Raw genomic sequence first — 20,668 nt, 5'->3', positions numbered from 1 at the left:
AAAGATGTTTTTTTTTCAATTTATGTGGGTTAATCCGGACCCCCTATCTTGAACGTGGGTTGGCCGCTTCCTCGTTCAGCTCTTTGAAACCTACGAAATCAGTTAAGATTTTATAGGCTCAGTCTTCTACAGTTTGGTCATCATAAAAAATATGGGAGTAATATGAAGATGCAGACTACGGACTAGAAATGTTGACTTTAAAGAATGGATATCCATATTTTAGTTTTTCGAAAATATTTAGTTGACGATCTTTTCAATTTTCAATTTATTTTCGTTTGATCGTTGAATAAATAAAGCCAAATCTTTCTTTCCTTTTTAGAAAATAAGAAAACAAAATGATAATGGCCATGGAAGAAACATGTCAATCAGAAGAGAATTTTTAAGCTGAATTGAAGAGGAGCAAAACTAACGAATTGAAGAGTTTGTAGATTCAGTCTTCTATAGTTTGGTCATCACAACAACACATTAAAGTAATATGAATGCAGGCCAAGGCCAAGAAGTGTTGACTTTAATGAACTGATATGCAAATTGTAGTCTTTAAAAAAAAATCTTAGGTTGATGATCTTTTCAGTTTTCAATTTATTGTCCTTTGTTCGTTGTATATACAAAAGCCAAATATTTTTTTCTTTAGAAAAATAAGAAAGCAAAATGTTTATGAAGAAACAGGTCGATCAGAAGAGAATTTACGCTGAAATGAAGAGGAACAAAAACTAACGACGCCTGAGAGATTCGAACTCTCGCGGGGAAACCCCATGTACTTAGCAGGCACACGCCTTAACCACTCGGCCAAAGCGTCGCTTGTTGAACGGAATGCCCGCACAGATTATTTATCCTATAATCTTACTACTCTAACTTGCACTCCTCTGGTTCCCCTTTCTCTCAAAAGAAAAAAAACTTGGACCCGAACATCTCAGAAAAAAGATATCGCACGCGAAACCCCCACTGGCCCACAGGAAACCATGGACGGCGGCGGCGTCCGTCCGTCGCTTCCTTCGACTGCCGCGGCTGCGGGCGCCTCCGGCGCGGATGAACCTCGCGACGCTCGAGTGGTGCGGGAGCTCCTCCGGTCGATGGGTCTCGGCGAGGGCGAGTACGAGCCGCGCGTCGTGCACCAGTTCCTAGACCTGGCCTACCGCTATGTCGGCGATGTGCTCGGCGATGCCCAGGTCTACGCGGACCACGCAGGTAAGGCCCAGCTCGATGCCGACGACGTCTGTCTCGCCATTCAGGCCAAGGTCAACTTCTCCTTCTCCCAGCCGCCGCCCCGTGAGGTACCGACTAATCTCACATTGAAACCTAGCATGTCTTCTTTAAATTCGGGAATACAATCCGAAGGTTTCCTGGGCTAAAATGGTAGCTTTCCCCATGGATTGGTGTTCCCCGTTCTAGCCCAATAACCTAGTTTGTTTAATTACCTTTTACTGGATTAGTAGGCGGCAGACCATGCTTGTGCGTGTGCTATGCATTTTTTGCGTGATGTTGATGAATTCACTTTTTGTCAAATTGCTCTCTGGCGCTGGACTTGCATCTGTGTAGATCGCGGAAAACGATTAGCACCATTTAGTGGTTTTTTGTCAAGTTGCTGCTCACTGAGATCACCGTGTTTATTACTCCGTAGATATTACACCTGCTTTCGGTCACTTGGTCTGTATACAGACTTGTTCCTTTTCCAAGACAATATCCTGTTGGTGTATTCACCCAGCGGTGCTCTGTAAGTGTAACTCAACTCTAGTCATCTCAGGGCAGAAGCAATCGTTAGTTCGTTACTCATGTGTTGTATAGCAGTTACAGTAGCCACTGGCGGAGCCACCGCCCGGCCAGCTAGGGCAATTGCCCAGGCTCCAGCCCGTGACATACACTATCAATTAATGTTGATTAAGTGATTTTAGGTTGATTTTGCTGGGCAAAAATCTGTTAGAGCGGCCACATGAAGAATTTGCCTATGGTTAGTGAACCGGCTGGCTCCGCCCCTGACAGTAGCAATCTCGCATTTACAATGCATGTTTTCATGTTGAGCTCCCATGTGATTGTATTGCTTTGCATCATAATAAAAAAACTCGACCCTTAGGCTAAGAAACCCAGAAGGCTGTTTTTAGTTCGAGGAAAGGCCCCGAACGCTGGCTCCACCCACTGCGGTGGCGCAATTGGTGACTTGACACGCGCAGGGAACAAACTCGGCGAGGTGCCTTTATATGTGAGAACCAGGGTTCGAGCTCTGGTTGGCAGCCCCAAGACAGGGGGGAATACCACTGTGGTATCAGCATGTTCTCGCTTTGCATCATAATAGCATATCAAAGGCAAGCACTGAAATATTAAATACACTTCACTGAAAAAGTAGTCACTTTTCATATTTTTTATCATGATATAACCATACTTTGTCCTGATAGCTACGAGCTTGATAGTAGCACCATTCTGCAAGGAACATCAGTACTACACTTTGAACTGGTGGAAAATCAATATTAATTGAGAGCTGTCCTTTTTATGACATTCTCATATTCACACCGCAAATTGTTAATTCTATGCACATCGATTCTGAAAAGAACCAACAACTAAGACTTATAGAAGAGAACCAAGTTTTATAGCCTTGGAATGTGAATTTTGGATAGCCCGGGTAGTATCATGAGGTGTTAACTAGAGGGGTTCATTGAGTGAGTTATTGTCTAATTAATGCAGAATTTATTAGGGTCCAACCAAATTTGTCAATCGTTGGATAGTTAGATGGAGGGTTCATATTTTTTGGATTCTGCTCATTTGTGCCTTTTATATTGGTATAAATACAGGGGTCAATTGAAGTTATGTGCTACTCCCTCCATCCAAAAATACAATGAAAAAATCCTAATCTGAGAAAAAGAAAATACAAGGACAAATTGATCCTTGAGCTCCCATGAAACGTCCCTATATACTCGTTACGGTGCAGTTGGCCTAGTGGGAAATTTACTCAGGGGTAAATTTATAGACTTTAACGCCCTTCTCGGGAGGAATTTTTCCTTTGTCCCCTCGATCCTCAAATTTGTCTTCTTATTTTTTGGATGCAGGGGGTATAAATCAGAAAAAATATATACAAGACCAATGCTCTTAGAAACCCGGTTTTGCATGCCAGGTTTAAGAGATCCTACATTTGATGAATAACCAGATAAATCTCTTCAAATAATAATTTCAAAGATCTACTTGTCTGACTTTACTCGCGGAACTGCTACATTTCTTGAATGGCAACTGCCTACATAACTTGTCTTACATAACTTGTCTCCCTCTTTTCCTGGAAGAAAGTATCAGACCTTATTTAGTTCTTGGCCCCTTTTGCTATGCCAATTCCTTCCTGTGCTGAGTTCTTTACAGCCTGTGCACGCATGAGATAGATGCTCTCCATATAGAGCACTTTTGACAAGTGGACCTTAAACTTCCTGGAGCATGTCTCTTAGAGACATTTTGAGTTATGGAACATTCCAAGCTTCCACCATATCTGTGGACTCCTATTGGGCATTGGCAATCTTAATCCAACAGAGGAACGTCAGGTGATGGTGCGAGGAGAGTCTAGGAGAGGGAGAAGTTACGGAAGATGAATTTAGTCCCTGTCTTGTTAGGAAAGTTCAGTTCAGTCCATGTCTTGTTAAGAAAGAGCTCAGTTGTGCCCATGTCTTATTAAGAAAGTTGGAAACATAGTTTGGTCAAACTATTAGGGAGCACGCACAGCTTATTCTATAAAACCATAGGCATTGTAATATTTAAGAATCGAGCAAGAAATAAACATCTTATACAATTCCTTCATTGGCCTTCTTGTTTCCCTAGAGGTAGCACTGTTCCCTTTCTTCTCTGGCGGTCATGCCATGCCTCCATCTTTCTTTTTTTGGAAGTTTTTTTTTGTTTTTTGGAAAGGTGCCTCCATCTTTGAATTAACATATCAGGCCTGAAACCAATCATCGCTGCAGATTGTACAATCTATCTGCTGCCTATTCCTGGCAGAGTTATTTTGGAAAATTAAATTTCAAATATGATGGATAAATAACCTGAATCTGTTCCACAATAGGGACACATCAAAGCTTTCTTGTGGTGGTTAGAGTTAGAAGCCACCATCTCCATGCAGAGATCACCAGTTCGAGTCCTTTATTTCATGAAATGTCGTTCAGACTTCTTTCATGGGCATACATCCCTATAGGGGCACAGCCCTAGGTATCCAAACAAGGGATAATATCCCAGTAGTATCTCCTAATTTAGTTAGGCAAGAGATAAGATAGGAATGTTAAGATATGGTTTGTTAGGGAAGTAGAGATGAGTTTCCTGGATGTGAAGTTAAGTATTCCCTATTCCCTTGAGGTGCGAATACCTTCCTGGAGCTGTCGCGCCTCTTGGGTTCAGGGTCGTCCCGTATAGGCCCTAAAGCCATTATCCTCCATGTCATGAACCTAGTCCATGACAATTCGGTATTAGAGCAGTCGACTCCACTGCACCTGAAGCCACGAAGCTCTCTCCTTTCACCTAGATTGAAGCTACATATGATAGGATTCAAGCTGCATTCGACAAACTACAAGACCCGTTGGCCAAGGTTGAAGCTTCACTCGACAGATTACAAGCAATCTGTACAAACGTCCTCATGAGGGTGGAGCAGCAGAAAGCAGCCATGCCAACAACCATATCTCCAATAGCTGCAGCACCGCTGATCTCGTCTCCTTCGCCATTGCCTTCACCACCGCTGTTGGTTTCGTCATCGGTGCCCCTATGGGCGACTCAACTAAAGCCAGCCCTGGTGGTAGTGCAACCTGCGGTAGCAGCCTGTTGGCCTTGCAGAATGCCTTCACTAACGAGCAGCTCGAGGACGAGCTGCAAGTCCGGCAGGGGTATGAGGTCAAGTACAGGAGGTTGTGTTGCTGTGCACGTCTTCAAGCTTGCAAGAAGCAGCAACAAGCGCCTTGGATGCCCATCAGCAGGGAAGAAGTGCCTCTCAGGGTGGGCGGCAGGGAGGCGATGTCTCGCAGCACAGGCAAACACGGTGAGACGTACTGCCGCAGCATGGAGATTCCTGCCTCCAGGCACAAGGGAGATGCCACTTCTTCAAAAAGCATCAGGGGCATGGATGGGTCATCCTCCAAAGTTAAGAGGTGCCGCACAACCATGGCTAGCCATCAGCTTGGGGCCTTCTCGGACTTCAGCCATGGCCACCACAGCAGCTTGAGGACGAGCTGCTAAAAGAGGGGGGGGGGGGGTGTAATGTCATGGGCGTACATCCCTATAAGGGCGCAGCCCTAGGTATCCAAATAAGGGATGATATCCTAGTAGTATCTCCTAATTTAATTAGGCAAGATAAGATAGGAATTTTCAGATACGGTTTGTTAGGAAAGTAGAGATTAGTTTCTTGGATGTCAAGTTAAGAGTCTTCCCTATAAAAGGGCCCCCTCTTAGCTGTCCATGGTACCAAAATATCAGTCAGTGTTGCATTGAAACTAGTAAGCAAACAATAGGAGGGGATGTGGGATTCAAACCACAGCTAGTACTCTAACACCCTACCACTATGACAGAGATGAGTTGTTACTTACAGGTGATACACCTTTATCCCTGGGATATCTGAATAGATAAAAACCTTTCCCCTTTTGATGGGTAACCGGTGAGCACTGAGTCCAGTAGGGGCAGAAGGATTTGGAAGGGAGCTGAATTTGATCCGTGTCTTGTTAGGAATGTTCAGCTGAATCTGTGGATGGTTAGGAAAGTTGAATACTTATCTGTTAAAAGGCCCCAAATCTTAGGGATCGTGTGCCGGTAGTTCCAGAAAAGCATATACAACGAAAGGCACACAATAAATAAACACCCTCTTCTTTAAGTGACAGGTAACGTACCCGTCAACAGCGAGGCGCCTGCGGTGACTTCGTCAATCTCTCAAGATCTGCCGGCTCAATCTTTCGGAAGTGCTCATAGGGTAGGGTGTGCGTGTGTGCGTTCATAGGGGTGAGTGTACGTGCGTGTTGTGAGCATCTGCATTTGTACTGTGTTTCTTAAAAAAAACACCCTGTTCTATTAGTGTAGAGATACTGATGACAAGCAGTCATGTTACTTTCGGAAGTCAGAATAGTAGTTCTCTCTCTCAGTGGTGGGGTTGAAGGTGAGCCCCGCCAAGCCGCTGTCGTCTCGTCCTTCGGAGCTGGACGATGCGGCGGTATTGGTGGACGCCACACCTCGGAGAGTGGCGACTCTGCTCCAACCTTGCCCGCAGCCGCCAGCACTCAGCACGACCACCGCCCCATCTTCCATGATTCTGACTGCGGGCACCACCCTAAACCCTAACCTCTCATTTGCCACTGCGCCTCTGTGTGGCAACCTGCTTCGGCTCACATCACACCTCGCCCTCGATGGTGACTGCCATGTCTGTGTCGTCGCCATCTCTGGCTCACGTCCATCTGTGCTGCCACAGCCGCGTCATCTCCGCTTCCTGCTCAGCACGCCTCCGCCGGTTCTGTGCAGCCGCACGTAATTATCAACTCCGGCTTGCCTCCGTCGGACCCGAAGAAGGCCTGGGGCAATTTTGTGAAAGAAAATTTGAGAGTGTTGGGCAATTGAAAAGCAGTCTAGTGACTAAGTGACTGTTAGCAAAACCATATTTATTGAGATATATTCTGTGTATTATATATAGCTTCCGTTAGATTCGGAGATTATTTTGTGGATCAAGTCAAATAAGCGTATAGAAGGGATAGCAACGTATCCATTATGAATCAAACAAGCAAAATTAAATATATTCCCTGTAACCAGGGTTCAAATCGGAAATTCAAGAATCACGACCATGACCTCAAACATTGGTCTGGTGGCCATCTGCCAATTCATACCCCTTCAATCCACAATACATGCTACAGGTAGTAGACTACATTTTTTTTGGGGATGCATGGCTGGACTTTTATAAGAACACGAAGCAAACAAGGGATGATTGTTAGTATAGTTAGTCTGGCATATGTTCTCACAAAAAAAGTTAGGCTGGTATACGAAGATACTACCTAATTTTTCATGAACGATAGTAGGTACCAAAACGATATTAGAGTTTCTAGCCTCAAGGGTTGTGTACTCGCTGACATGTTAGCTCCTAAAAGCACAACTCAAGAAATTCCTCCATATATACATGCTATGAACAACTGTCGTGGTTATGCTTTCAACTCAATTGCTTGTTTAATGTTTTGTCAGATCCTTGGAACTTCAAGTATATGCATAGGTCTGTTTTAGACTTTTAGTCTGACAAGTCAGTTTCTGTTTTGGCAGGTTCTCCTTGAGTTAGCACGCAGCCGCAACAAAATTCCGCTGCCCAAGTCAATTGCTCCACCTGGCTCGATCCCTCTGCCACCTGAGCAGGACACGTTGTTGAGCCAAAACTACCAACTCTTACCCCCACTGAAGGCGCCAACTCAGGTTGAGGAAACGGAAGATGAAAACGAGGAGGTCGACGCAAACCCTGCCAATTCTAATCCAAACTATTTGAGGCAGGACCAGAGGGAGAACGAGCAACAGCAGCCTCTGCCTCATACTCAAAGCCAGAGGGTTTCATTCCAACTTAACGCTGTGGCAGCTGCAGCTGCAAAGCGATCTCGAATGACAATTGATCAGTTGAACATGGGCTAACTGTCAGGTCGTCAGCTGGCTCCTAGTCGGAAATAAAACTCTGCAAGTAGTTGTCGGGCAGAGCTCAATTCTCTGCGCTTGAATAGGCTTCGAGATGTGTGCTGCTCAATGTATTATCCGTATGGTTGAAGCACTCTAGGGCAAGTCTGGCCAAATCTGCCTGAATCTCGTAGTGTTCTCTACGAGACTCTTTGATTTTTATTTATGCTTATTGAACTAGTGATGTGCCTTGCAGGAACACCTTGTATCTGTCGTAGAATTTTGAAAATTTGTAATGTGTTGATGAGATGTTCTTTGTCATGCACTGTGAATATGAAGTCCCCTGTCAGACTAGTTTGAATGAGATCCAAACAGAGCCTCAAATGCTGATTAGCATATTCTTTTTCTGCCTTATTACAGAAATCTCCATGAAGTATTGACTTCATTAACAGTATGCCTTATGGCACCGAAATTGAGTTAATTATCAAATATATGCTTTATGCGGGGTTTCTGACCATTTGTTTCACTAGTTTGCACTTGGAGCAATTGTGTCACATCTTGTCTTACTTACAAGTGGCCGTATATCCCACATGTAAGTGCCACTGAGACAGGAAAAATCATCAAAGTGCACAGTAAATTGAGGCAAATGATCAAACAACATATGAAGGCAACAGTTCCAAGAAGAAGATACATAAAAATTACAGAGTATATATACTTTTATGTTTCGTGTAACATATCCATGTAATTGATCTTTGGTACAAGCGAGCACAAAGAAGAAGAGAACTTAATAAAACAACGTGCCGCTCGATTCAGAAAAAACACATGCACGCGATCTGGAGATGCGAATCATGGACTGACGATGGTATCTTGTTTCTAAATTAATTTGTGCATCCCGAGTGACACGTTGAAACCCTTGGAAAAATGGAGCAAAGAAGGAAGAATCGTAGGCCGATCGACCTTAATTAATTTGTACAGAAAATGTGGATTGCCCCAAATTACAACGACCGGCGTATGTATGTTCTCCGACCAAACCAGCCATGCATGCGTTCCTTCCGTCCGTAGAGATCGAGTCCAAGCAGCACGTTTGCGTCCCCGACGCACGATCGCTGGTGACGTCATGCTGCAAGTACCGTACGTGGTGGACCAATTCCAGATGCCCCGCAGCGCAGGATGACCGAGACGAGCTACGGCGGCGGCGCCGGGCGCCACAAGGAGCAGAAGGAGACCGGCTGGCCCTTCCAGCGCAAGGCCACCGCGGCGGCTCCGCTGGCTGCTCCCGCCATCTCCCAGCCGCTGTCGTACTTCCTCAGCAGCGACCTGGCCGACTCCACGGCCTCGCCCCCGAAGGCCGCTTCCTGGAACCCCGCCGCTCTCATGCGGTCCCGCCACGCCTCCCTCCCTTCCCCGGACGCCGGCGCCGTGATCATGCCCGCGGGCGCCCCCGCCTCGGCCTCCATGAGCCGCCTGTCCTCGCCGTCCCTCCCCTTGAACGCTGCCGACGTGGACTCCAGGAACCGCCACAGCAGCTCCAGCCTCGCCGAGAACTCGCCCGCCGCGCCTGCACTGCCGCCTCCGACCACAACGTCCAGCTCCGAGAGAACCACGAGATCCGGTTTCAGATCCCGGACCTTCCGGAGGACCTCCGTCCGCTCCTCGGGGGCCACGTGGCCGAGGCGGAACTGGAGGCACACGACCACGAGCGCCTCCTCCTCGCCCAGCTGGGCGGACAAGTCGCCGGCGCGGGCGATGTGGAGGTCGAGGTTGATGGACTTGGCGTAGCGGAGGAGGTGCGGCGCGAAGTCGTACCCCGGAGGCGACGCCGAGAACGGCGCTGCCCGTGTAGCTGCTGCCGCGGAGACGACCGTGAGGCGGACGGAGGGCGGCGCGCGGCCGGCGGGGAGGCGGGTGAGGGACTCGAGCAGGGTGGGCCACTGCACGCCGTGCGAGACGCCGACGTCGACGAGGCTGAGCGGCCGGCCTGGCGCCTGCAGCAGCTGCTGGGCGATGGCGGCGTTGGCCAGCGCGTTGGGGAGCGCGAACCAGGGGCTCACCTCGTGGAACCGGATCAGCGACGCGCGGAACACCCGGGGCTCCGCGGCCGCGAACGACGACGGGCACTCGGCGCCCAAGGCCGGGACGCGCACGGCGGCTGCGGCGGCGGGGCCAACCGCGGCGGGGAGGCGGAGGGAGAGCGCGCGCAGGCCGTAGGCGGCCAGGCGGTGGTTGGCGTCGCCCGAGGAGAAGGACGCCAGCTCGCCCAGCACGTAGAAGAGGTGCTGCACGCGCGACAGGTTCCGGGCCTCCACGGCCACCGCGCACGGGCTCAGCAGCTGCTCCGCCCACCGAGCCTCCCTGCAGTCCGAACCGCCCCCCTTCTTCTTGCCGCCGCCGCCTGCAGGCCTCTCCCTCTCCTGCTCCGCGCGCCGACGCTGGCTGCCGCCGCCGCTATGGCCGGACGCCGGGGACGACTTGCGCTTCTTGGACGACGCCGGGGCCGGCGACGCAATGCTTGTGGGGGGCGAACCGGTCGTCGTGAGCGCCGCGGGAGGCGGCAGCGTCTGCGCGACGACGATCCCAATGTCGTCTTGCTGCGCCGGCAGCAGCGGTGGATCGCACCACCAACCGTAGCTGCCGCTGAGATCCCCGTCCGCGGACAGCAAGGAGATGGAGTCCTCCAGCCAGTCCAGGCCGCCGCCGTCGGCGATCGCGGTCACGGCGGTGGTGAGCTCTTGCTCGTCCGGCTCATGGTAGTCCATGGCCTTCATGCATGTAAGCTAGCTGCAGCTAGCTCTTCCGCTCGCGCGCGGTCGCAGGGAATCAATTGCTCTCTAGGTATGCTGCACACGTATCCATTGGGCGTGCAAATTAAAGGAGAGCTTGTGGCACTTCCTGTGTTCCTGGCGCCGAATTGACTTGGTGTGTACTACTATATGCTAGTACTACTCTCGTTTTAGTAGCAGGTTAATTTAGCGTTTGAGGATTGAATCAGGGACCAGCCATCGAAATAGAGTATTTTAGTCTTCTGCCCTCGTGGAGTACCAGTACAGTACTGACATATTCCCTGCAAAATTTGGCTGCATACGACTCTCGTGCAAAGCATTAGTGTATCTCTGTATAAAAAGAAAGGCCAGGAGCCTTACAAATTGGTCAAGGAGAAAAAGAGTTTATATGGAAACCAAATTGAAAACCTCATTATCATCGACTCCCTTTATTTTATTTTTTGTTTCTCTATGTGTAGATTAAATTTGGGTTTGAAATTTTGTGAGAGTTTAGACACATCTAATAAACTCACTCAATTTTTAAAAAATTTCAAAACGTTTTAGGAATGTGCTCTGCTGTGCATGTAGCGCACACTACTATTCTCTTGATGCGGCACCTAGATATGTCCATATTTAGACAAATTGGAGTCACTTAATATGGGACGGAGGGAGTATATGATATATGTTGTCATTTTGTGCATGGTATTAAATCAATATAAGAAACTAGAACTTTGGTTAGGGTAGGCCGCCTGGCCGTGTTATGTTTGGCTTGTTAGGAAGAACCGAAACACAAAATCTGGTTCAAACTTGAATTTTTTGGTGCTTAATTCAGTGTGTCAGAAACAAATGTCTGATTTGATCTGTTATAAAACAACAAATATATGGTTCAAATTGAAATTTACGCAGTAGTAATACATTAGCGATGTTTGTGGAAATCTACTTTTTATATGAGTTTTTTCTAGCTTATACTTTTTATATGAGTTGTAAGCTTAAAAATTATTAACTCTGTTAGATCATTCTTGAATGTTGAACTTTTTGTGCGAGGGACTGGTATTTAGTTCAACTCCCTCCGAAGCTAAACTAAATACTAGTCATCCCAGTAAAAATACTACAACAATCCAATAAGGTCTTTACTGTTCTAGATGCATTGTACTTTCAGTTAATTGTGACATGCATGGGGCTCAATACAAGTGTTGCAACCAATAGGTGGTTTGATGACATGTGTACCAGACATTGCTTTGAAATATGCAGAACAGAGGCAATAGAAACGCAGCAAGAAGTGTGTCTGTCACAGCCTTTCGGTACAGAAATGAACAGTCTGCTTGGAAGGCGACAGGGATGATTGCTAGTTGTTAGTTGGTATGCCTATGTTAGTTGTTCCTTGGATCCAGACTAAATCTCAAATGATTAATTGGGGTCCAAATGACACCATCACAAGTGCATGTGGCCTCCTGTGGCGACAGCCAGCCACCACCCTGCAATAGATATCTTATTCCTACAGTTGCATACTGCTTCCTTTAGAAAATTCCTCTTTCTTTAGTTTCTCGTGACAAAGCTGAGTTCTATCCGGGCTATCATGTGTCGACAGATGTTCGTCCGGAAAATGGCAACATGTATTTTAGAATCATTCTTTGTATACTTTGTTAATTGGTGGTGCGTAGCTAGGACTCTAAATAATTAGTAAGCTACAAAATCGCTTTCTTCTGAAATTGCTATGCTAACAAAAGTACAATTGCAGACTGCAAATTGCAATTTTATTTTTCATTTATGTCATTACAAAACGAGTTTGAACGTCTCAAGTAACTCCTGCGTACCAGGAGAGGTGACCGAGTGACTCTTTCCGTGTTTCCAAAAGGTATGAGATTCCAGTAAGAAGCACAAAGTATCAGTTTGTAGACAAAATATATGATTGCTTTCATTCACACATCTCCACTGAATGATTTTATACGAGTGTGAAATTGTGTGGATAGTGATGGTAATTTTGTTTTCTCGAAAACCCAAAGACGGTAAAATTGTCATCAGAGATATACACAAGCAGTACTTCAGTACTGTTTAGACGGCAGTATGTCTTTTATATTGCTGCATCCGAGCCATATCTTACTGCAGTCTATCGGTCCTGTGTTTTTAACACTAGATACTATTCTGTAAGACAGGCACTTGCTTTGTTGTTTTGTTATGTACACAATGATGAAGATTACTCTAAGCCAGCGGTTTTATACGTAGGCATCAGTCCAATTCCCTTGTAATCATGATAACAAATCGCTTCACTTATGTTAATAAGCTTTGCAGGTGCCATCTCCAAATATATACTACTCCAGTACCATATAGAGTCATTTCTTCTTCTTGTTCTTATTCTTTGAAACGAGATGGTCATTTTCTAGTACTGTGCTGCAAAAAAGTTGTCAATTCTTCTCTTGATGGCTTTATTCCCGTCGACTTTCTTTTCTAAACTCGTATTTGGAGGTTGCTGGAACTCATTTGCTTGTGATGTGATGAATACTAGTTATACCTCTCTTGCATGTCGAATTTCAGTGTAACTCTGCTTTTCTTGTTTATGAATGTAACATCTTAATTATGCTAGTAGTCCAGTCCATAAATAATAGTGAGTGCGTGGGGTCCAGTTTTATGATTTGACGAGGGGTACATAAATCTAATTCAGATTCTGGCAACGGCACGTCACGGTTGCACATTTAACTAGCTATACTTGCAGTTAACTAGCAAAGTTGACAGTGACGCCTTTGACAATTGAGTATTGAAGATCATTTCAGTAACACTCTGAATCACTCAACCATGCAGCCATTTGACCAATCTTGCTATGTGCACACTATCTTATCTTACACTGCATACTTTAATATGAAGAGCTTTACCATCTTCCGTTTGTATCAAACCTTATCTCTACCATGTTATGTTGAGACCAGAATGATCGAGTTCTCCAAAAAGATCGGGGAAAATAAAACGAATCCACCATAAGAACACAAGCCATCTCGGCAGATGCATAAGGAAAATTGCTTGCACCTGTGACGGGTGGCTTCTTCGATCCAAACGTGAGGCAATGAATTGAAACGCAATCATGGCTCTATGATTAAACAAATTACATCGCTGTCCATAGCTTAAGCATTCAGACAAGGTGAGAAAAATAAATTATTGCCGCAGGGACATGTCATTTGCTTTGCATTTTCTTCCACTCTAGCAGCTATAGAGAAGTAAATTAGGGAAACTCCACAGGGTGGGGACCATTGCATCTATGAACAAAATTCTGAAAATATCCAGCACAGCTCCGAAAACCATACTAGGCCTGATGATTTTTAGTGGTGTGGGCTAATGCGTGGCTGGCACATCAGATGTTAGATCAAGGTAAGCAACTACGCATTGCCAGGCATAAACTATGGGAGATTCTCGCCGGTGACGTAGGGACGCCGGAATATACCCCAATCAGATCCATTTGTGCGCGCATATATTAAACAAATCGGAGAGGGCTCCAGATCGATGTTGATGCACACAACTTTATACTTGTTGGCGCCGTTGATGCGGATGGGGCGCCTTGTTTTGTGGACGAGTCTAATCGATCACCCTGGAAGAGGAATGGATTTTGATACTTTCCCGGCAAATCAACTCGAGGCAGAGTTGTTCTCAAAACCCTGCAGATCGCAGCATTTGTCGCAACCAGCGACGTGTAGCGAGTTCAGGGCGAGTGTAGTACAGTTCAAGTACAGAAAGCATTTTTCTCGCAAAAAAAAAAGCACAGAAAGCATTGCAGCACCGCTTGCAATTTATAAAGTACTCCTGCAAGAGTGTTTGCCCCTGTTAATCAGAAAATTTAAAGGCCGTCCTCGCAATTCACATTATATTGCCTCTTAGAAATTAGATATGTTATAAAACAAATCCTGCTGATGAGAAGCATGAGTTGACATTAGAAAGTTAGCCGGGGTCGGCGAGCGATGAAACTGACGGCGAGCAATTTATAACACCATGCAGGCAGGCTAATGCCACATTGCCACGCCTGTTGAAGGAAGGAGGTCACACACCGACCCTTGATATATTGGCGCATGAAAGCAAAGCTGTCGGCATTGTTCCCACCCAGATCATCCCATGAGTTTGTAAACATTTTAGTGCTTCTTGGTGACCAATTGGTGAGGTAGCAGCTTGCCGTTCTGCTACTAATCAATCCTTGTGTTAACTGCTGGTCTTGGTCAATAATACAGTGGGGTAGCTGCTGATGCATGCACGGGTGTATAGCACATCATTAAGACATGTCATTTTCAGTAGAAGCATCTTTGCGAGTCATTGTCCGCCCTGCTAAACAAATTAAGAGGCTCGCGATTGTACCGTATTTATATAACTGCAACTGAGAGCAATGCAACGATGCCACATAATCCCATCATTTCAAAAAATAAAATAAAAACCGACGCCACATAATCTAGGCCAAACACCCGGCACTTCACGTTTCGGTGGAGTGGAGCTGATACGGCGCTTGGTTTATTTTGGTGAAGTTCCGTGTTGAGTCATTTTCGGATTTTTTTTTTTAATAATTTCACGTTGAGTTGCTTTGGAATTGTTGTGCAACTCCTCCCTGCTGGCCGGTCCCGGGGTTGCACATCAAGATCGTAGTCGAATGAGTCGATCACACACACAATAAATGTCCGAATCCAAGTTACCATACAGGTAAACAGTAACAACATCCATCAATTTCATTTTTAAGTCCATATTGACTGCCATTGAGATCAAATGTCTAAATGTAATTTCATCCATGACCGGGGAGTAGGTTTCCTCATAATCGACCCCAGGTCGTTGAGTAAACCCCTGAGCAACTAACATTGCTTTGTACCGTACTACCTCATTATTTTCATTTCTCTTGCGGATAAATACCCACTTATAGCCAACAGGGCGTACGTGGGGAGGGGTTTGACACACAGGTCCAAAAACCTCTCTTTTGTGCAGAAATAATAATTCGGTAGTTATTGCTTTCTGCCAATCTTTCCAATCTGACCTCTTACAATCAACGAGCGAGTTAGGCTCGGGGTCAAGATCGATGATTGAGGCAATTTTCTTAGCAAAGTTTATGTTGACATTAGCAGTCGCTCGGTTTATTGATTCTCCCGTGTTAACATAATCTATGGCCATTTCGTCATGGGGCGTATCATGCGCATCCTCTGTCTCCACAGGATTTCCCATTCCTGGAGCGAGGTCCTTTAGTTTTTCCGCGCCGATATGTGCGCTCACATCTCCGCTGGGTGCTTCCACTGTTGGAAGGTTAAAGTCTGGAATTCCTTGCGCTGGAGATTCCTTACTTGTGCCAGGTCTCAATTGGCTCCCCTCACTCTCTCGGGGCTTTTTAGTAACCGAGTGTGATAAATCCCCCTAGTCCTTTTTCGTCGGGCGTCCCCGAGTACTTGGGATTTGACGAACCGGATTTCTTGTCCTTTTAGGCCTTTGGACTCGAGCGGGTAGACCCACAGGATCCTTGGGTATCGCTACCTTTTCCGGTACATTGCGCGCAGGCACATGTGATTTTGTCACACTTCTCAAGTCAAGTGAGCAGGCAGTTGATTCGCTAAAGCATGCAAATCTATTATCTTTTGGACTTCTCTATGTGTCTCACTTGTGCGCGGGTCATTTGCGTGGATCCCCGTGGCTTGCCACGTCAATTCTCAACTTTTCTCATCAAGAGGTTGATTTCCTCCCCCTAAAGTCGGGAAGAGATCCTCGTCAAAAATGCAGTAGCAAAGCGGGCCGCATGACAGTCTCCTGTCATGGGGTCCAGATACCTGATTATGGACACAGTCTCATAACCAACGTATATCCCCGACTTACGGAGCGGTCCCATTGCTGATCGCTGAGGGGGGTGGTATCGGTACATATACCTGGCAATCGAACCTACGAAGGTGGGAAATTTTCGGTGCCGACCCTTGCGCTAGTTGGACAGGTGAATGGATGTTGTAGGCCGTGGGTCTATAGTTGATGAGATTTGCGGCGTGCAACATTGCATGCCCCCAACACGTGGTTGGTAAATTACAACCCCGAAGGAGTGGTCTGGCAATGAATTTAATCCTCTTAATCAATTCCTCCGCTAGTCCATTTTGCGTATGGACATGCAGTACAGAGTGCTCAACCTTAATGCCAAGTGCCATACAATAATCATCGAATGCTTTTGAAGAAAATTCTCCAGCGTTGTCCATTCGAATAGACTTTATACGATGATATGGGAAATTATTCCTCATTTGTATGATTTGCGACATCAACCTGGCAAAGGCATGGTTCCGTGTAGATAACAAGTTAACACAGGACCATTTAGACGAAGCGTCTATGAGCACCATGAAGTATCAAAACGGCCCCGAAAGGGGCTGAATCGGACCAATATATCCCCTTGGATGCGTTCCAAAAACGCAGGGATTTCATCCCTCACTTTCAATGGTGATGGTCGAATGATTAATTTCTTCGTCGCGCATGCTGAGCACACGAAATCATCATGATTCGGGAAATTTTCAACATTCACCCCATGCCCATTTGAGTTGTTAATTATATTTCTCATCATTCTAATACCCGGGTGGCCTAATTTATCATGCCATAAGCAAAATGGTTCAGAGCTTTTAAATATAGTCTTTAAGGTAGTGTACACGGGCGGCACTACAATCCTAGTGTAGTAAAGCCCAGTGTCGAATGAAGAAAAATTTTCAACAACACGCTTACCGTGGGCATCGCGCTTTGTGATAAGTAGGCATTCTTTGCAATTATCATCATCGGTCTCCACATAGAGGCCGTTTGCGTGGGTGTCCTTAAAACTCAAGAGAGTTCGAATCGACTCTGGGTACAATAATGCTTCCTCAATGAGCAAAGTTGTTCCCATGGGGAGTATGATAGTAGCTCGTCCAGAGCCTACTATTTTTGACTCGCCCCCTGCGATAGTCATGATACTCCCCGGAGTTTTTTTAATGGACTCGAAATAACGAGTTTCTCTCAAGATGGTGTTTGTGGTACAACTATCCACAAGGCACATTTCCTCCATTCGAGCGCCACGTGTTCTAAAATATAGCATCTAATTAATTTATGAAGCGAGGAAGTAGCAACATAATTAAGTAAATGCATTACATATTTCAGAACATAACAAGCCATCGATATTAAATAAAGGAATTAATGCTTTGCTTGCTCAGAGCATATACAACCACCTCAGGTGATTTTATATCATAGAATCATCAAAATCAATTGACAAATGAATCATTAGGAGGGCCAAGTGAACTTGACGATGGTGTCCTCATCCTCCGCACATGTCACAGTTCGGCATGGTCTCATCCCATCATCAGCTATCATGGTAGCGATAGTCGGGAGAGACGTGTGTGAAACCACACATAGCACAAACTCAACGGGGGTTGGCCAAGCTTAATAGAATCAGTTAGTGCTTCCATTTTGCGCCTCCCCCTTTGAGTTATAGCGAGGTTAAACCTTGCGCTATTACATAGCCTGAAAATACTTATGACATGCGAGGATGAACAACACATGTGGAACCAGGACCATCTGGTAAGGCATAACACTTTCCCAACATGTATGTACTTGTCCAAAAGTACAAAGGGATGGTGCAATGCCTAAATGTTCTCCTCGCAGGCTGGTGGCGGTAGTCAACAAGACACCAAGCCGATCAACCTCCTCAAAAGCTATCAAGCTCCGAGAACAAATCTACATCCAAATATCAAGTCCAATCATTTTAGGTCGGCTCCTCGAATTGCAGGTTCGTGATTCATATCATTAATGCGAATTTTTACGAGATTACAACATATAATCTCGAGGTAACCTCATGTAACACATTGCATAAATGTGATAAAATGATATAGTTGTTCATAACAACGTTCCAATATTTAAAACATGCGAGTTCATGTCTTACTTAATGATTAAAATCAATAAAGCAAATTTACAATTAATCAACAACGGTAAAACATGGTAATACAAGCATGTGCATAGAGACACTACAAGAGAAATAGCTCATAGAGACAATATTTTTGGTTCGTAGAGACACTATAATTGTCTCTACATAACTATAGACACACTTGGTACAGTGCCACAAAATTGCCACTGTGGGCAGTGTTGCTATGTGTGATGAGACACCGATGAAACGTCTCTATTGTTTTAGACATAACGTAGAGACACTGTGCTGCCTCTACATTCAATACGACATTTTGTAAAAACACTTCATTGTGTCTTTATAGTTTTAGACATTTCATAGAGACATTATATTGTCTCTACATTCGATGTGACATTTTGTATACATTGTGTCTATATACTCAGTAACTAGAAAATATACATTGAAAAAATCATGTTGAAACCAATCCTCAAACTCAAGACCTTAAGGAAAACTACACACTCACTTAACCATCTCAACCTAGTGCCAATTCTTGCTTATACTCGTAGTGAAATTATTATGAGTAGCCTAAGAATGTCTCTACACAACATAAGATGTGTCTCAAATAGTGTCTCTAACCATACCATAAGGTCATTTCATCAAGTATCTCAAAACAATGACTCTATATGAATTTTGCGACCATCTATTAAATGCCTCAAAAAATGTCTCTACACCATAATGTCTCAACTAGTGTCTATATATTTAGGATATTTTCTACAACGCCTCATATGACTGCCTCTACATGAAACTCTGTCTCATAATTGTCTCTACAGCAAATTGGTAGAGACGAAGAGTGTACCGCCTCAAAGAAAATGTCTCTACAAGACATTTGTGTTGTAGTGAGATGGCAAGTTAAACGTTTCCTAAACGTGAAAATTAGCCCCAAAAACACATTCCCAAAGCCATTTTGAGCATAAATGTGCAGTTTCAGCAAAAACTGACACTTCCAGGGACTTACGCGCAAAAACACAGCACATCAAACATTTGTGCGTAATTACGGTAAAATCCAGGGGCTAAAACGCAAAGCCTTGAGATTCGGCCTGCCCACGCGCCAATTGGGTCGGCGGCCCGAGCCGGCGACCTAGGCGGCGTCCGCGGTGGCTCGCTCCCGTGGCGCGGTGGCAGCGCTCGTGCACGGCACGACGGCAGCGTGCTCCGCGCGGCGGCAAGGGCCTGTGCGCACACGGCGGCGCGCGCTCGTGCCTGGCGCCGCGGCAGTCAGCGCACACGGCAGTGGCGCGCGCGCTCGGGGCGGCAGCAGCCTGCGCGCCCGCGGCGGCGCCTGCCTACGGCGGCGGCAGCGTGTCCGGCGCGGCGGCAAGAGGGCTAGCTGCGGCGGCCAGGGCGCCCGCGCGGCGCACTCGGCAGCGGTGACGTTGGTCCACACCCAAGGCCGCGGTTGTGTGTGCGCCAGCGGCGGTGGCGACGTCCGCGCCGCTCGCACCATCGGAAGTGGCAGCGCACGCGCCCGAGGCTGCGCACACCCAAGATGGCGGCGTTCGTGCCAGGACGGTGTGGGCACGTCCGACATCGACGGCTCTCGTGGTCGACGGTCGCGTTCAGCGACGCGTGAGGTCAGTCCGTGGCGGCGCTCTCCAGCGGCTCGCACATGGCGGTGGATCGCATGTTGCAGCACCCAAAAGGCAGCTCGTGCATGGCGGCGCCTAGCTGCGTGCTCGTGGCGCTCAGTAGTGGCTTGGGACGACTCGCGACTTGAAGCCTACAGTGGCCGGCGGTGAAGCACGGTGGTGCGACACCGTCTCCCCATGGTGATGGTCAACAAGTCCCTCGTGCGGCGAGGATGATCGGCATTGGCCGGCGACTTGTCCGGCAACATATCGTGAGGAAAATCCATACCGTGGGTAGAAAAATCCGAAAAATAATCTAATCGCAAAAACGGAATCGTAACACAAAGAGGAATCCATTTTTCCAATAAAATTTCGGATCCAATACCTCCATGATTTATGTCGAGAGCATGCTTGGAGGAGGCTCGATGAAGTCTCGGGGCAGAGACTCGTGCTGATAACGTGTTGTGCAACTCCTTCTCCCTCTGCGCGCCCTATAACACAACAAAGGCAGCAGTGCTGCCACCTCGAGGACCTCTCAAACACCAAGAAAACGTCAAGGGCTTTGGTTCTTCCATAGCACCTCCTGTCGTGGCCGCCTACAAAACAACCCCACCATTCTACCCCACGACACAACCTGTAGTCATCTCTTCCTCACAGAATTATCTCGACACAAATTAGATAGACATTACTCAATCTGTCCTTTTACAGTAGGTGTGCACATATTTTGAGATTCAACTTTAGTCATTAATTAGACCAATATTATGTTGATTATGTACCACAAAATTATATCATCAGATTCATATTTGAAAAAAGTTTTTTCTTGTATAATTTTTATGCCACACAATCGACGTAATATTGGTGTAACTGACGGTGAAAGTAAAATTTTG

At 46.3% G+C, this 20,668-nt stretch overlaps 2 protein-coding genes and 1 non-coding gene across 3 annotated transcripts; 1 reads left to right on the top strand and 2 right to left on the bottom strand.

Annotated features, from left to right (window-relative positions):
• Positions 1-714: 714 nt before the first annotated feature.
• Positions 715-796, bottom strand: TRNAS-GCU. The gene has a single exon. It is a non-coding gene; the product is annotated as a tRNA-Ser (tRNA).
• A 100-nt stretch (positions 797-896) lies between these two features.
• On the top strand, positions 897-7,964 carry LOC100834532 (transcription initiation factor TFIID subunit 9). The gene is made up of 2 exons (XM_003557686.4): positions 897-1,271; positions 7,231-7,964. Exons 1-2 carry the CDS (start codon positions 960-962, stop codon positions 7,585-7,587), a joined length of 669 nt encoding a protein of 222 aa, XP_003557734.1. The 5' UTR covers positions 897-959; the 3' UTR covers positions 7,588-7,964.
• A 786-nt stretch (positions 7,965-8,750) lies between these two features.
• LOC100822707 (nodulation-signaling pathway 1 protein) lies at positions 8,751-10,322 on the bottom strand. Its single transcript, XM_014896321.1, has one exon. It carries the CDS (start codon positions 10,320-10,322, stop codon positions 8,751-8,753), a length of 1,572 nt encoding a protein of 523 aa, XP_014751807.1.
• Between the last annotated feature and the right edge of the window lie 10,346 nt (positions 10,323-20,668).

The sequence above is a fragment of the Brachypodium distachyon genome, chromosome 1 (assembly GCF_000005505.3).
Source record: "Brachypodium distachyon strain Bd21 chromosome 1, Brachypodium_distachyon_v3.0, whole genome shotgun sequence".
NCBI lineage: Eukaryota > Viridiplantae > Streptophyta > Magnoliopsida > Poales > Poaceae > Brachypodium > Brachypodium distachyon.
Note: the sequence above shows the minus strand (reverse complement) of the source record. Positions and strands in the feature narration are given on the sequence as shown.

Bases quoted from the DNA above. Each gene is read 5' to 3' on its own strand.
- LOC100822707 (XM_014896321.1), bottom strand. From the start codon at position 10,322: ATGGACTACCATGAGCCGGACGAGCAAGAGCTCACCACCGCCGTGACC.
- LOC100834532 (XM_003557686.4), top strand. From the start codon at position 960: ATGGACGGCGGCGGCGTCCGTCCGTCGCTTCCTTCGACTGCCGCGGCT. The intron at 1,272-7,230 runs GTACCGACTAAT...CTGTTTTGGCAG, and splicing joins CCCAGCCGCCGCCCCGTGAG to GTTCTCCTTGAGTTAGCACG.